The 17,575-nt window shown below is 48.7% G+C and overlaps 1 protein-coding gene across 1 annotated transcript in view; it reads right to left on the minus strand.

The window, feature by feature from the left end:
• Window positions 1–5,356: 5,356 nt before the first annotated feature.
• LOC137369688 (SCO-spondin-like) overlaps window positions 5,357–17,575 on the minus strand; it is a 100,700-nt gene continuing 88,481 nt past the window's right edge. Inside the window, exons 12-13 of the mRNA XM_068031023.1 lie at window positions 14,222–14,613; window positions 5,357–5,535 (exon numbers count right to left, since the gene is read on the minus strand). Coding sequence (XP_067887124.1) covers window positions 5,357–5,535; window positions 14,222–14,613 — 571 coding nt within the window. The remainder of the gene's footprint in view (window positions 5,536–14,221; window positions 14,614–17,575) is intronic.

Here is a 17,575-nt window from a genome sequence, read left to right on the forward strand (position 1 = left end):
CTGTAGGCAACACAGTGGTCCAACGAACACTGAAACTCTGTCACTCCACACAGGGGCCAACAACCTGTCCAGAATTCAAAAGACAATTGCAGTCTTTACAGATTCATTCTCACAGTTAACACTGACTACATACAGAAGGCATCTTTGACAGCACCTTACAAAACCACAAACTCTACCTCCTAGATGACAAGGGAATCGGGTGCATGGGAACACTATCATCACAAACTTCCCCTCCAAGTCATCCTGACTTGGAACTCAATCACCGTTCCTTCACTGTCACTGGGTCAAAATCCTGAACAGCACTGAGTGTGTACTGGCACCAGATAGACTGCAGTGTTCAAGAGGACAGCTCACCACCACTTTCTCAGTGGACCAGGAAGATAAGCGAGGCTCCGTGGAGCACAAGACAGTTCAGGAGGTGAGGGAAGGGGCAGGGAAATGAAGCAGAAAGGGTATAGTTCTAGACAGCATCCTCTGCAGCCATGATCAAGAGGGAGGGTTGCCTACCTGGTGCCAGGGTAAGAGATATCGCAATGCAACTGGAAAGAAAGTTGGAAAGGGATGGGAAGATTCAGTTACTGTGGTTCATGTCAGGACCAATGACATAGGCAGGAAAAGGGAAGAGCTAAATTAAAAAGCAGGAGTGCGAGGGTGGCAATCTGAGCCACCTGCTAATTGATGAAGGGACAAACAGATCAAGAAGGTGAGTATGAGGCTGAAGGAATAGCATGAGGAGGAGGGGACACTGGCATAGGACGGAACTGCATCACTGGCATAGGACGGAACTGCATCACTGGCATAGGACGGAACTGCATCACTGGGAGAGGACGGAACTGCATCACTGGGATAGGACGGAACTGCATCACTGGGATAGGACGGAACTGCATCACTGGGATAGGACGGAACTGCATCACTGGGAGAGGACGGAACTGCATCACTGGGAGAGGACGGAACTGCATCACTGGGAGAGGACGGAACTGCATCACTGGGATAGGACGGAACTGCATCACTGGGATAGGACGGAACTGCATCACTGGCATAGGACGGAACTGCATCACTGGGATAGGACGGAACTGTATCACTGGGAGAGGACGGAACTGTATCACTGGGAGAGGACGGAACTGTATCACTGGGAGAGGACGGAACTGCATCATTGGGATAGGAAGGAACTGCATCACTGGCATAGGACGGAACTGCATCACTGGCATAGGACGGAACTGTATCACTGGCATAGGACGGAACTGTATCACTGGCATAGGACGGAACTGCATCACTGGCATAGGACGGAACTGTATCACTGGCATAGGACGGAACTGCATCACTGGCATAGGACGGAACTGCATCACTGGGAGAGGACGGAACTGCATCACTGGCATAGGACGGAACTGCATCACTGGGATAGGACGGAACTGCATCACTGGGATAGGACGGAACTGTATCACTGGCATAGGACGGAACTGTATCACTGGCATAGGACGGAACTGTATCACTGGCATAGGACGGAACTGTATCACTGGGAGAGGACGGAACTGCATCACTGGGAGAGGACGGAACTGTATCACTGGCATAGGACGGAACTGTATCACTGGCATAGGACAGAACTGCATCACTGGGAGAGGACGGAACTGCATCACTGGGAGAGGATGGAACTGCATCACTGGGATAGGACGGAACTGCATCACTGGGATAGGACGGAACTGCATCACTGGGATAGGACGGAACTGCATCACTGGGAGAGGGCGGAACTGCATCACTGGGAGAGGGCGGAACTGCATCACTGGCATAGGACGGATCTGCATCACTGGCATAGGACGGATCTGCATCACTGGCATAGGACGGATCTGCATCACTGGCATAGGACGGAACTGCATCACTGGGATAGGATGGAACTGTATCACTGGCATAGGACGGAACTGCATCACTGGGATAGGACGGAACTGTATCACTGGCATAGGACGGAACTGTATCACTGGTACAGGACGGAATTGTATCACTGGGAGAGGACGGAACTGTATCACTGGCATAGGACGGAACTGCATCACTGGCATAGGACGGAACTGCATCACTGGGATAGGATGGAACTGTATCACTGGCATAGGACGGAACAGCATCACTGGGATAGGACGGAACTGCATCACTGGGATAGGACGGAACTGCATCACTGGGATAGGACGGAACTGTATCACTGGGATAGGACGGAACTGTATCACTGGGATAGGACGGAACTGTATCACTGGGATAGGACGGAACTGTATCACTGGGATAGGACGGAACTGTATCACTGGGATAGGACGGAACTGCATCACTGGCATAGGACGGAACTGCATCACTGGCATAGGACGGAACTGCATCACTGGGAGAGGACGGAACTGCATCACTGGGATAGGACGGAACTGCATCACTGGGAGAGGACGGAACTGCATCACTGGGAGAGGACGGAACTGTATCACTGGGATAGGGCGGAACTGCATCACTGGCATAGGACGGATCTGCATCACTGGCATAGGACGGATCTGCATCACTGGCATAGGACGGAACTGCATCACTGGGATAGGATGGAACTGTATCACTGGCATAGGACGGAACTGCATCACTGGGATAGGACGGAACTGTATCACTGGTGCAGGACGGAACTGTATCACTGGGAGAGGACGGAACTGTATCACTGGCATAGGACGGAACTGTATCACTGGGATAGGACGGAACTGCATCATTGGGATAGGATGGAACTGCATCACTGGGAGAGGACGGAAGTGTATCACTGGCATAGGACGGAACTGCATCACTGGGAGAGGACGGAACTATATCACTGGGAGAGGACGGAACTGCATCACTGGGATAGGATGGAACTGCATCACTGGCATAGGACGGAACTGTATCACTGGGATAGGACGGAACTGCATCACTGGCATAGGATGGAACTGCATCACTGGCATAGGATGGAACTGCATCACTGGCATAGGATGGAACTGCATCACTGGCATAGGACGGAACTGTATCACTGGGATAGGACGGAACTGTATCACTGGGAGAGGACGGAACTGCATCACTGGCATAGGACGGAACTGCATCACTGGGAGAGGACGGAACTATCACTGGCATAGGACGGAACTGCATCACTGGGAGAGGACGGAACTATATCACTGGGAGAGGACGGAACTGTATCACTGGTGCAGGACGGAACTGTATCACTGGGAGAGGACGGAACTGTATCACTGGCATAGGACGGAACTGTATCACTGGGATAGGACGGAACTGCATCATTGGGATAGGATGGAACTGCATCACTGGGAGAGGACGGAAGTGTATCACTGGCATAGGACGGAACTGCATCACTGGGAGAGGACGGAACTATATCACTGGGAGAGGACGGAACTGCATCACTGGGATAGGATGGAACTGCATCACTGGCATAGGACGGAACTGTATCACTGGGATAGGACGGAACTGCATCACTGGCATAGGATGGAACTGCATCACTGGCATAGGATGGAACTGCATCACTGGCATAGGATGGAACTGCATCACTGGCATAGGACGGAACTGTATCACTGGGATAGGACGGAACTGTATCACTGGGAGAGGACGGAACTGCATCACTGGCATAGGACGGAACTGCATCACTGGGAGAGGACGGAACTATCACTGGCATAGGATGGAACTGCATCACTGGCATAGGATGGAACTGCATCACTGGCATAGGACGGAACTGCATCACTGGCATAGGACGGAACTGCATCATTGGGATAGGACGGAACTGCATCACTGGCATAGGACGGAACTGCATCACTGGGAGAGGACGGAACTATATCACTGGGAGAGGACGGAACTGTATCACTGGGAGAGGACGGAACTGTATCACTGGCATAGGACGGAACTGCATCACTGGGATAGGATGGAACTGCATCACTGGCATAGGACGGAACTGTATCACTGGGATAGGACGGAACTGCATCACTGGCATAGGATGGAACTGCATCACTGGCATAGGATGGAACTGCATCACTGGCATAGGACGGAACTGTATCACTGGGATAGGACGGAACTGTATCACTGGGAGAGGACGGAACTGCATCACTGGCATAGGACGGAACTGCATCACTGGGAGAGGACGGAACTATCACTGGGAGAGGACGGCACTGTATCACTGGGATAGGATGGAACTGCATCACTGGCATAGGACGGAACTGTATCACTGGCATAGGACGGAACTGCATCACTGGGATAGGATGGAACTGTATCACTGGGATAGGACGGAACTGCATCACTGGGAGAGGACGGAACTGTATCACTGGGAGAGGACGGCACTGTATCACTGGGAGAGGACGGAACTGTATCACTGGGATAGGCTCTACCTGAATCAAACTGGGACCAGGATCTGAGCAGAAAGAATACATCGCCTGGTAAGAATGAGCTTAAACTAATAAATGGTGCGGAATTAGTATAAATATAGTAAAGATGAGAAGAGAATGGATGTGAGCAATGTTTACTGTGCAATAATTTAAATTCTCCCAGTTCAGGAAGTAATACCTGTTCTAACAGAACAGGAGTGATAAGAATGAAGAAAAAGTGTGATTGGTGAAAAGTGAGCATCAGGGCAAAGGGCAGTGTGCAGTCTGTAACCCAGAAAAACACCCTCGATACAAATACACAAGGAATAAAACCAGAGAATTAGAAGCACAATTACAGTTTGAAGGGGAAGCTGTAATTGGCATCAGAGATCAGGCTATAAGCTGGGGAGGCGGTGGCCTAGTCGTATTGTTACTAGACTAGTAATCCAGAGCCCAGGCTAATGCTCTGTGACATGGGTTTGAATCCCATCACGGCAAATGGTGGAATTTGAATTCAATTAATAAATCTGGAATTAAAAAGCTAGTCTAATGATGGCCATGAAACCATTGTCGATTGTTGTAAAAACCCATCTGGTTCACTAATGTCCTTTAGGGAAGGAAATCAGCTGTCCTTACCTGGTCTGGCCTACATGTGACTCCAGACCCACAGCAATGTGATTAACTCTTAACTGCTCTCTGAAATGGCCTAGTAAGACAAGGGCAATTAGAAATGGGCAACAAATGCTGGCCTTGCCAGCAATGCCCACATCCCACAAACAAAGAAAAAAAGATGGGCACAACTGGGAAATAAATATTCCAGGTTATAAGATCTTGGAAAAGGACAGGGAAATGAGGAGAAGGAGGAGCATTGTTGCAAAAAGTACAGCAATTGAAAGCAGGAATATCAGTAACAGTGAGAATTATCAGGGATCGAGTAATTAAGCAGGTAGACAGGAAACAGAGGGTCAGTGTGGTCAGACACCCTGACTAATCTAATGGATGTTTTGAGGAGGTCACAAACACGGTCACATGGTCACTAACACGGTCACATGGTCACCAACAGTCACATGGTCACCAACAGTCACATGGTCACCAACAGTCACATGGTCACTAACACAGTAGATAGGGGAGTGTCTGGATGTTGTCTTTATAAATTTACATAAAGTTCCACACAAGAGATTGGCAAACATGAGCGTGCATGGATCTGGAGGTACCCTTGTAACATGGGTCAGTCATTGGTTGGGAGGTAGGACAGAGAGTGAGAATAGAGGGAATGTTCTCCAATAGGTGGGTGTGTGAAGTGGTGTCCCAGGGACATGTACTGGGGTCTCAACTTTTCACTAAATTTATTCATGACTTTTTAAAATTTGGTTTTGGGACGTGGGAATGAGTGGCCAGGCCAGCATTTATTGCCCATCCCTAACTGCCCTTAAGGTGGTGGTAAGGTGGTGGTGAGCTGCCTTCTTGAACCGCTACAGTCCATGTGGGGTAGGTACACCCACAGTGCTGTTCGGAAGGGAGTTCCAGGATTTCGACCCAGCGACAGTGAAGGAATGGCGATATAGTTCCAAGTCAGGATGGTGTGTGACTTGGAGGGGAACTTGCAGGTGGTGGTGTTCCCATGCATCTGCTGCCCTTGTCCTTCTAGTTGATAGAGGTCGTGGGTTTGGAAGGTGCTGTTGATGGAGGATTGGTAAATTGCTGCAGTGCATCTTGTAGATGGTACACACTGCTGCCACTGTGCGTCAGTGGTAGAGGGAGTGAATGTTCATGGATGGGGTGCCAATCAAGTGGGCTGCTTTGTCCTGGATGGTGTCGAGCTTCTTGAGTGTTGTTGGAGCTGCACCCATCCAGGCAAGTGGAGAGTATTCCATCACACTCCTGACTTGTGCCTTGTAGATGGTGGACAGGCTTTGGGGAGACAGGAGGTGAGTTACTCGCCTCAGGATTCCTAGCCTCTGACCTGCTCTTGTAGCCACGGTATTTATATGGCTACGCCAGTTCAGTTTCTGGTCAATGGTAGCCCCTAGGATGTTGATAGTGGGGGATTCAGTGATTGTAATGCCATTGAATGTCAAGGGGACATGGTTTGATTCTCTCTTGTTGGAGATGGTAATTTCCTGGCACTTGTGTGGTGTGAATGTTACTTGCCACTTATCAATGTTTCTATCACTGGTTCACAATTTTATTAATTTTCTGGAGGTAACTTTTAATTTGGGATTGATTTTTTTTAATGATAGACAAATGAAAAACACCTGATTTGAGAAGTTGGCAAACAAATCTAGGGTGGTTACAAATCAAAGGGTGGTCCATGTTTATTGAGGAAGGTCAGAATGGGACGTGTGAGGACCCTAAACAATGGGAGTGTCTCTGAATTTCTTAATAGAGATGCTGTGACTGCAGCTGCCTCGATCAGGGCTTTATTTCCCAGAACAAAGAGAAGATTTGGAGTTGGAAATAATTAGTTTAAATTGCTATTTGGGACAACCCATATGTACCACCTTTGCTATGGGGATAGATGATGCAAGGAGATGCCTTTGGTTAGGTGTTTTGATCTGTGTGCTTTCTGACAGACAAGCAGTTGGCTTTTGGAAGTCAGTTGGACTCAGGAGCAAAGAAACCATCAGGAACCCCTGGGGTGTTTCTGTTTTGAAGCAGGCCCATGTTCAAGCTGGGAAGTCCAGAGTTGGGAGGTGATATCATACCTCAGAAGACAGCTGAGAAACTAAGTGAATTCCTAATAGCTATGCATGCTTTGAATTGATCCCAGGAGAAAGGAACAAACCGCCATGATCCTGTAATGAAAAGGGGAACTCTTGGGGTGGCAATAACACTCAAACAGGAGTGGTCTGTTGAGATTTAGAGTTTGAAGTACAGGCATTCGTGTTCTGTTACGATTTTAAGTTTAAAATATAAATGTTTCCAAATTGTAGACTTAAGTTCCAGTATTTTACTTTGTTTAATTCGTATACAGTAAAGTTTTTTGTTTAAAACATGAAATCTTGTGACGTAATTCTTTCAGCTATAACTGGGAATTTGACTTACTCTTTTTTTAAAAGTTAACGGCCGCTAACAGGATCGTAACATGAATGTGGACATGGACTGCTTCAGTATTTGAGGAGTCAGTGAACATCCCCACCTCTGACCTTATGATTGAAGGAAGGTCATTGATGAAACAGCTGAAGATGATTGGGCCGAGGACACGACCCTGAGGAACTCCTGCAGTGATGTCTTGAGGCTGAGATGTTTGGCATCCAACAAACACAATCATCTTCCCTTGTGCTAGGGAAGTGGAGAGTTTTCCCTCGATTACCATTGATTTCAGTTTTGCTAGGGCTCCTTGATGTCATACTCGGTCTAATGCTGCCTTATTTCAAGGGCAGTCACTCTCACCTCACATCTGGATTTCAGCTCTTTTATTCAAGTTTGGATCAAAGCAAAGTGAGTATGAACAAAGACTGGCAGTTAACATAAAAGGGAATCTCAAAGTCTTCCATAGAAATAACTCCCACAATGAACGGATCAGATCTAAGCTCTGCAGTCCTGCCACATCCAGCCGTGAATGGTGGTGGACAATTAAACAACTAACTGGAGGAGGTGGCTCCACAAATATCCCCATCCTCAATGATGGGGGAACCCAGCACATCAGTGCGAAAGATAAGGCTGAAGCATTTGCAGCAATCTTCAGCCAGAAGTGCCGAGTTGATGATCCATCTCGGCCTCCTCCTGAAGTCCCCAGTATCACAGATGCCAGACTTCAGCCAATTTGATTCACTCCGCGTGATATCAAGAAATGACTGAAGTCACTGGGTACTGCAATAGCCACGGGCTTATTTGGAGAGCTGGTGTGGACACGATGGGTCGAATGTACTGTAACAATTCTGTGATTCTGTAATGAGGTCAGGAGCTGATTGGCCCTGGTGGAACCCAAACTGAGCGTCACTGAGCAGGTTATTGCTAAGCAAGTGCCGCTTGATGACACCTTCCATCACTTTACTGATGATTGAGAGTAGGCTGGTGGGGCGGTAATTGGCCGGGATGGACTTGTCCTGCGTTTTGTGTACAGGACATACCTGGGCAATTTTGCACATTGCAGGGTAGATGCCAGTGTTGTAGCTGTACTGGAACAGCTTGGCTAGGGGCGCGGCAAGTTCTGGAGCACAGGTCTTCAGTACTATTGTTATTATTGTTATTATTACTGTTGTGCAAAAAAGGGTGTGAAGATAAGCCCAGCAACTACAGGCCAGTCAGTTTAACTTGGGTAGTGGGGTAACTTCTAGAAAAAATAATTAGGGACAAAATCAATACACACACACGGACAAATGTGTGTTATTTAAGGAAAGCCAGCATGGATTGCTTAAGGGAAAATCATGTTTAACTAACTTGCTGGAGTTTTTTGAAGAGGTAACAGAGAGGGTTGATGAGGGCAATGCTGTTGATGTGGTGTACATGGACTCTCAAAAGGCGTTTGATACAGTGTCACACAACAGACTTGTGAACAAAGTTATAGCTCATGGAATAAAAGGGACAGTAGCAACATGGATACGGAATTGGCTGAGTGACAGGAAAAAGTACTGGTTAATGGATGGTTTTCAGGCTGGAGGAATGTTTGTAGTGGAGTTCCCCAGGGATCAGTGTTGGGACCCTTGTTTTTCCTGATATATGTTAATGACCTGGACCTTGGTGTACAGGGCACAATTTCAAAGTTTGCAGATGATACGAAACTTGGAAACATTGTAAACTGTGAGGAAGATAATGTAGAACTTCAAAAGGACATAGACAAGTTGGTGGAATGGGCAGACAGGTGGCAGATGAAGTTCAATGCAGAGAAATGTGAAGTGATTCATTTTGATAGGAAGAACATGGAGAGACAATATAAAATAAAGGGTACAATTCTAAAGGGGATGCAGGAGCAGAGGGACCTGGGTGTATATGTGCATAAGTCATTGAAGGTGGCAGGACAGGTTGAGAGAGCAGTTAATAAAGCATACAGTATCCTGGGCTTTATTAATAGGGGCTTAGAGTACAAGAGCAAGGAAAATATGTTGAACTTGTATAAGACACTAGTTCGGCCTCAGCTGGAATATTGTGTCCAGTTCTGGGTGACACACTTGAGGAAAGACGTGAGGACATTGGAGAGAGTACAGAAAAGATTCACGAGAATGGTTCCAGGGATGAGGAATTTCAGTTATGAAGATAGTTTGGAGAAGTTGGGACTGTTTTCCTTGGAGAAGAGAAGACTGAGAGGTGATTTGATCGAGATATTCAAAATCATGAGGGGTCTGGACAGAGTAGATAGAGAGAAACTGTTCCCACTCGTGAAAGGATCGAGAACGAGAGGACACAGATTTAAAGTATTTGGTAAAGAAGCAAAAGTGACATGAGGAAAAACTTTTTCACACAGCGAGTGGTTAAGGTCTGGAATGCGCTGCCTGAGAGCGTGGTGGTGGCAGGTTCAATTGAAGCATTCAAAAGGGAATCAGACAGTTATATGAAAAGGAAGAATGTGCAGGGTAACGGGGAGAAGGTGGGGGAATGGAATTGAGGGAATTGCTCTTTCAGAGAGCCAGTGCGGACACGATGGGCCGAATGGCCTCCTTCGACACTGTAACGATTCTGTGATACTATTGTCGGGATGTTGTCGGGACACATCACTTTGGATAAGGAATAGAGAGTTGTATATCCAAATTTGCTGATGACACTAAATTAGGTAACAGTAAATGGTGTAGTTGGGAGTAGAAAGTTACAGAGGGCCATTGATTGTGCAAGATTATTAGGTTACTAAAAGGTACTAACCAGAATACTAATTGTTAAAATCCAGCTATTATAAACTAACAAGTAACTTAGCATAAACTAACATCTAGCTTTACTTTAACCCTAATTTGTAGTATCGTAAAATGTAGAGAGAAGGGTTAACTGGAAAGGTGCTAGGATAAAAGAAGTCCTGTCTTTGACACTGTGCAGCAGAGAACAACAACAGGTGATGAGAAAGACACCGAAAAGCTGAAGACCACAAGCTGCAGGAGAAAGAGTCGTGTGCTCTGCCGTTCGATCTCTAATACGGGTAGTATCTGTGTTAGACCATTAATTACTGCTTGAGTTTGTGACTATGGTTTATCTGAAAACTTAACAAACTTATCCTTACCTTTATCTCAATAAAGTCGATTCAAAACAAGCTTTGTGCTGCCAAGTCTGTTCCTACCTTAGAAAGGGATATAAAACACCTCGATCTTATTAAACCTACAATCGATTAAGTGAGTGGGTAAAACTGTGACAGATAAAGTTCAATGTGGGGAAGTGTGAGGTTGTCTATTTTAGATCCAGGAAGGAAAGATCAGAGTATTTTCCAAATGGCCAGAAGCTGGAAACTGTGGAGGAGCGAAGTGATTCAGGACTCAGTGCAAGAGGGCACTGGCAAGCAAGAACCTGGTTTAAAGTGTGTCTACTTCAACGCCAGGAGCATCCGGAATAAGGTGGGTGAGCTTGCAGCATGGGTTGGTACCTGGGATCTCGATGTTGTGGCCATTTCGGAGACATGGGTAGAGTAGGGGCAGGAATGGATGTTGCAGGTTCCGGGATTTAGATGTTTCAGTAAGAACAGAGAAGATGGTAAAAGAGGGGGGGGTGTGGCATTGTTAATCAAGGAGAGTATTACAGCGACAGAAAGGACGTTTGAGGACTCGTCTACTGAGGTAGTATGGGCCGAGGTTAGAAACAGGAGAGGTGAGGTTACCCTGTTGGGAGTCTTTTATAGACCTCCGAATAGTTCCAGAGATGTAGAGGAAAGGATAGCGAAGATGATTCTCGACAGGGGCGAGAGTAACAGGGTAGTTGTTATGGGGGACTTTAACTTTCCAAATATTGACTGGAAATACTATAGTTCGAGTACTTTAGATGGGTCAGTTTTTGTCCAGTGTGCGCAGGAGGGTTTTCTGACACAGTATGCAGACAGGCCAACCAGGGGCGATGCCACATTGGATTTGGTACTGGGAAATGAACCCGGCCAGGTGTTAGATTTAGATGTAGGTGAGCACTTTGGTGATAGTGATCACAATTCGGTTAGGTTTACCTTAGCGATGGGCAGGGACAGGCATATACCGCAGGGCAAGAATTATAGCTGGGGGAAAGGAAATTATGATGAGATTAGGCAAGATTTAGGATGCGTAGGATGGGGAAGGAAACTGCAGGGGATGGGCACAATCGAAATGTGGAGCTTATTCAAGGAGCAGCTAATGCGTGTCCTTGATAAGTATATACCTGTGAGGCAGGGAGGAGGTTGTCGAGCGAGGGAGCCGTGGTTTACTAAAGAAGTTGAAGCGCTTGTCAAGAGGAAGAAGAAGGCTTATGTTAGGATGAGACGTGAAGGCTCAGTTAGGGCGCTTGAGAGTTACAAGCTAGCCAGGAAGGATCTAAAGGGAGAGCTAAGAAGAGCAAGGAGAGGACACGAGAAGTCATTGGCGGATAGGATCAGGGAAAACGCTAAGGCTTTCTATAGGTATATCAGGAATAAAAGAATGACTAGAGTTAGATTGAGGCCAATCAAGGATAGTAGTGGGAAGTTGTGTGTGGAATCAGAGGAGATAGGGGAAGTGTTAAATGAATATTTTGCGTCAGTATTTACAGTAGAGAAAGAAAATGTTGTCGAGGAGAATACTGAGATTCAGGCTACTATGCTAGATGGGATTGAGGTTCACAAGGAGGAGGTGTTAGCAATTTTGGAAAGTGTGAAAATAGATAAGTCCCCTGGGCCAGATGGGATTTATCCTAGGATTCTCTGGGAAGCTAGGGAGGAGATTGCAGAGCCTTTGTCCTTGATCTTTATGTCGTCATTGTCGACAGGAATAGTGCCGGAAGACTGGAGGATAGCAAATGTTGTCCCCTTGTTCAAGAAGGGGAGTAGAGACAGCCCTGGTAATTATAGACCTGTGAGCCTTACTTCGGTTGTGGGTAAAATGTTGGAAAAGGTTATAAGAGACAGGATTTATAATCATCTTGAAAAGAATAAGTTCATTAGCGACAGTCAGCACGGTTTTGTGACGGGTAGGTCGTGCCTCACAAACCTTATTGTGTTTTTCGAGAAAGTGACCAAACAGGTGGATGAGGGTAAAGCCGTGGATGTGGTGTATATGGATTTCAGTAAGGCGTTTGATAAGCTTTGGTAGGCTATTGCAGAAAATACGGAAGTATGGGGTTGAAGGTGATTTAGAGCTTTGGATCAGAAATTGGCTAGCTGAAAGAAGACAGAGGGTGGTGGTTGATGGCAAATGTTCATCCTGGAGTTTAGTTACTAGTGGTGTACCGCAAGGATCTGTTTTGGGGCCACTGCTGTTTGTCATTTTTATAAATGACCTGGAAGAGGGTGTAGAAGGGTGGGTTAGTAAATTTGCGGATGACACTAAGGTCGGTGGAGTTGTGGATAGTGCCGAAGGATGTTGTAGGGTACAGAGGGACATAGATAGGCTGCAGAGCTGGGCTGAGAGATGGCAAATGGAGTTTAATGTGGAAAAGTGCGAGGTGATTCACTTTGGAAGGAGTAACAGGAATGCAGAGTACTGGGCTAATGGGAAGATTCTTGGTAGTGTAGATGAACAGAGAGATCTTGGTGTCCAGGTGCATAAATCCCTGAAAGTTGCCACCCAGGTTAATAGGGCTGTTAAGAAGGCATATGGTGTGTTAGCTTTTATTAGTAGGGGGATCGAGTTTCGGAGCCATGAGGTCATGCTGCAGCTGTACAAAACTCTGGTGAGACCGCACCTGGAGTATTGCGTGCAGTTCTGGTCACCGCATTATAGGAAGGATGTGGAAGCTGTGGAAAGGGTGCAGAGGAGATTTACTAGGATGTTGCCTGGTATGGAGGGAAGGTCTTACGAGGAAAGGCTGAGGGACTTGAGGTTGTTTTCGTTGGAGAGAAGGAGGAGGAGAGGTGACTTAATAGAGACATATAAGATAATCAGAGGGTTGGACAGGGTGGATAGTGAGAGTCTTTTTCCTCGGATGGTGATGGCAAACACGAGGGGACATAGCTTTAAGTTGAGGGGTGATAGATATAGGACAGATGTCAGAGGTAGTTTCTTTACTCAGAGAGTAGTAGGGGCGTGGAACGCCCTGCCTGCAACAGTAGTAGACTCGCCAACTTTAAGGGCATTTAAGTGGTCATTGGATAGACATATGGATGAAAATGGAATAGTGTAGGTCAGATGGTTTCACAGGTCGGCGCAACATCGAGGGCCGAAGGGCCTGTACTGCGCTGTCATGTTCTAATCTAATCTAATGTTCTAATCTAAACTCCAAGGACATACAAAGGTACGAATTAGGAGCAGGAGTAGGCCACTCGGCCCCTCGAGCCTGCTTCACCATTTAATAAGATCATGGCTGATCTGATTGTAACCTCAACTCCACATTCCCGCTTACCCTCAGGACAGGAATTATGAAAAGTTTGAGGTGAGATATGACTGAAGTGTTTAAGATGATGAAATGGTTTGATAGGGTAGATAGAGTGAAACTGTGTTCTCTGGTGGGGGCGAGTCCAGCACAAAGAGGCATAATCTTAACATTCGAGCCAGGCCATTCGAGATGATGTCAGGAAGCACTTTTTCACACAAAGGGGAGTAGAAATCTGGAACTCTCTCCCCCAAAGAGCTGTTAAGGCTGAGGGTCAATTGAAAATTTGAAAACTGAGATTGATAGCATTTTGTTGAGTGAGGGGATTAGGATTATGGAACCAAGGCAGGGAGATGGAGTCAAAATACAAATCAGCCATGATCTAATTGAATGTCGGAACAGGCTTGAGGGGCTGAATGGCCTCTGCACGTTCCTATGCTCTGCAGTCAGGTTCCCTCTCTCTCTTCTATGCCTCTATGCCCTATGTCTGATATAATTTCTCGCCTTACCTGATTCATCGGAGTGATCAGCAAAGCCACAATCCAGGTTTCCATCACAAACTTGCTTGATCAGGATACACCGGCCATTCCCACAGCGGAACTCGTCCTCAGTACAGGCAGGGGCTGGGCAGTCCCTCTCATCTGAACGGTCAGTGCAGTCTGGATGGCCATTGCAGCGGTCAGTGTGTGCCACGCACTGCCCATTGGCACACTGGAAGTGCTGTGGGTCACATGTTGACACACAGAATTCATCGGACCCATCTCCACAATCATCTTCATTGTCACAGACCCACATCTTTGGGACACAGCGGCCACTGCGACAGGGAAATTCTGAGTCTAAGCATAGTGGGGACTGCTCACAGGACTGACCAGTGCACACCCACTCTGCCCGATGGCAGGTACTGTGGACAAGAGAAAATAATGATGAGCCATGATGCTACAGTCGGACACAGACATTCCCTCTGGCTGGGACCGGGACCAGACACACACATTCTTCATCTGGAACTGAGACATAGACATCCCCATGTGGGACTGGATCCAGACACAGACATTCCCACCTATGAATGGGCTGAGACATAGCTTTCCCCGTCCGGGACTGAATCCAGACATAGCTTTCCCCGTCTGGGACTGAATCCAGACATGGGCATTCCCCGTCCGGGACTAAATCCAGACATGGGCATTCCCCGTCCGGGACTAAATCCAGACATGGACATTCCCCGTCCGGGACTGAACCCAGACATGGGCATTCCCCGTCCGGGACTGAATCCAGACATGGGCATTCCCCGTCTGGGACTAAATCCAGACATGGGCTTTCCCCGTCTGGGACTAAATCCAGACATGGGCATTCCCCGTCTGGGACTGAATCCAGACATGGACATTCCCCGTCCGGGACTGAATCCAGACATGGGCTTTCCCCGTCTGGGACTGGATCCAGACATGGGCATTCCCCGTCCGGGACTGAATCCAGACATAGCATTCCCCGTCCGGGACTGAATCCAGACATAGCATTCCCCGTCCGGGACTGAACCCAGACATGGGCATTCCCCGTCCGGGACTGAATCCAGACATGGGCATTCCCCGTCTGGGACTAAATCCAGACATGGGCATTCCCCGTCTGGGACTGAATCCAGACATGGACATTCCCCGTCCGGGACTGAATCCAGACATGGGCATTCCCCGTCCGGGACTGGATCCAGACATGGGCATTCCCCGTCCGGGACTGAACCCAGACATGGGCATTCCCCGTCCGGGACTGAATCCAGACATGGGCATTCCCCGTCTGGGACTAAATCCAGACATGGGCTTTCCCCGTCTGGGACTAAATCCAGACATGGGCATTCCCCGTCTGGGACTGAATCCAGACATGGACATTCCCCGTCCGGGACTGAATCCAGACATGGGCTTTCCCCGTCTGGGACTGGATCCAGACATGGGCATTCCCCGTCCGGGACTGAATCCAGACATAGCATTCCCCGTCCGGGACTGAATCCAGACATAGCATTCCCCGTCCGGGACTGAACCCAGACATGGACATTCCCCGTCTGGGACTAAATCCAGACATGGGCTTTCCCCGTCTGGGACTGGATCCAGACATGGGCATTCCCCGTCCGGGACTGAATCCAGACATGGGCATTCCCCGTCTGGGACTAAATCCAGACATGGGCTTTCCCCGTCTGGGACTAAATCCAGACATGGGCATTCCCCGTCTGGGACTGAATCCAGACATGGACATTCCCCGTCCGGGACTGAATCCAGACATGGGCATTCCCCGTCCGGGACTGAATCCAGACATAGCATTCCCCGTCCGGGACTGAATCCAGACATGGGCATTCCCCGTCTGGGACTGAATCCAGACATGGGCTTTCCCCGTCCGGGACTGAATCCAGACATGGGCTTTCCCCGTCCGGGACTGAATCCAGACATGGGCATTCCCCGTCCGGGACTGAATCCAGACATGGGCATTCCCCGTCTGGGACTAAATCCAGACATGGACATTCCCCGTCTGGGACTGAATCCAGACATGGGCTTTCCCCGTCCGGGACTGAATCCAGACATGGGCATTCCCCGTCCGGGACTGAATCCAGACATGGACATTCCCCGTCCGGGACTGAATCCAGACATGGGCATTCCCCGTCTGGGACTAAATCCAGACATGGGCTTTCCCCGTCTGGGACTAAATCCAGACATGGGCATTCCCCGTCTGGGACTAAATCCAGACATGGGCATTCCCCGTCTGGGACTAAATCCAGACATGGGCATTCCCCGTCCGGGACTGGATCCAGACATGGACATTCCCCGTCTGGGATTGGATCCAGACATGGACATTCCCCGTCCGGGACTGGATCCAGACATGGGCATTCCCCGTCCGGGACTGGATCCAGACATGGACATTCCCCGTCCGGGACTGGATCCAGACATGGGCATTCCCCGTCCGGGACTGAATCCAGACATGGGCTTTCCCCGTCTGGGACTGAATCCAGACATAGCATTCCCCGTCTGGGACTGAATCCAGACATAGCATTCCCCGTCCGGGACTGAATCCAGACATAGCATTCCCCGTCCGGGACTGAATCCAGACATAGCATTCCCCGTCCGGGACTGAATCCAGACATAGCATTCCCCGTCCGGGACTGAATCCAGACATGGGCATTCCCCGTCTGGGACTGGATCCAGACATGGGCATTCCCCGTCTGGGACTGAATCCAGACATGGGCATTCCCCGTCTGGGACTGAATCCAGACATGGGCATTCCCCGTCCGGGACTGAATCCAGACATGGACATTCCCCGTCCGGGACTGAATCCAGACATGGACATTCCCCGTCCGGGACTGAATCCAGACATGGGCATTCCCCGTCCGGGACTGAATCCAGACATGGACATTCCCCGTCCGGGACTGGATCCAGACATGGACATTCCCCGTCCGGGACTGAATCCAGACATGGACATTCCCCGTCCGGGACTGAATCCAGACATGGACATTCCCCGTCTGGGACTGAATCCAGACATGGACATTCCCCGTCCGGGACTGAATCCAGACATGGGCATTCCCCGTCTGGGACTGAATCCAGACATGGACATTCCCCGTCTGGGACTGAATCCAGACATGGGCATTCCCCGTCTGGGACTGGATCCAGACATGGGCATTCCCCGTCCGGGACTGAATCCAGACATGGGCATTCCCCGTCCGGGACTGGATCCAGACATGGGCATTCCCCGTCTGGGACTGGATCCAGACATGGGCATTCCCCGTCCGGGACTGAATCCAGACATGGGCATTCCCCGTCTGGGACTGGATCCAGACATGGGCATTCCCCGTCCGGGACTGAATCCAGACATAGCATTCCCCGTCCGGGACTGAATCC

Source organism: Heterodontus francisci, chromosome 5, assembly GCF_036365525.1.
Source record: "Heterodontus francisci isolate sHetFra1 chromosome 5, sHetFra1.hap1, whole genome shotgun sequence".
Taxonomy (NCBI): Eukaryota; Metazoa; Chordata; class Chondrichthyes; order Heterodontiformes; family Heterodontidae; genus Heterodontus; species Heterodontus francisci.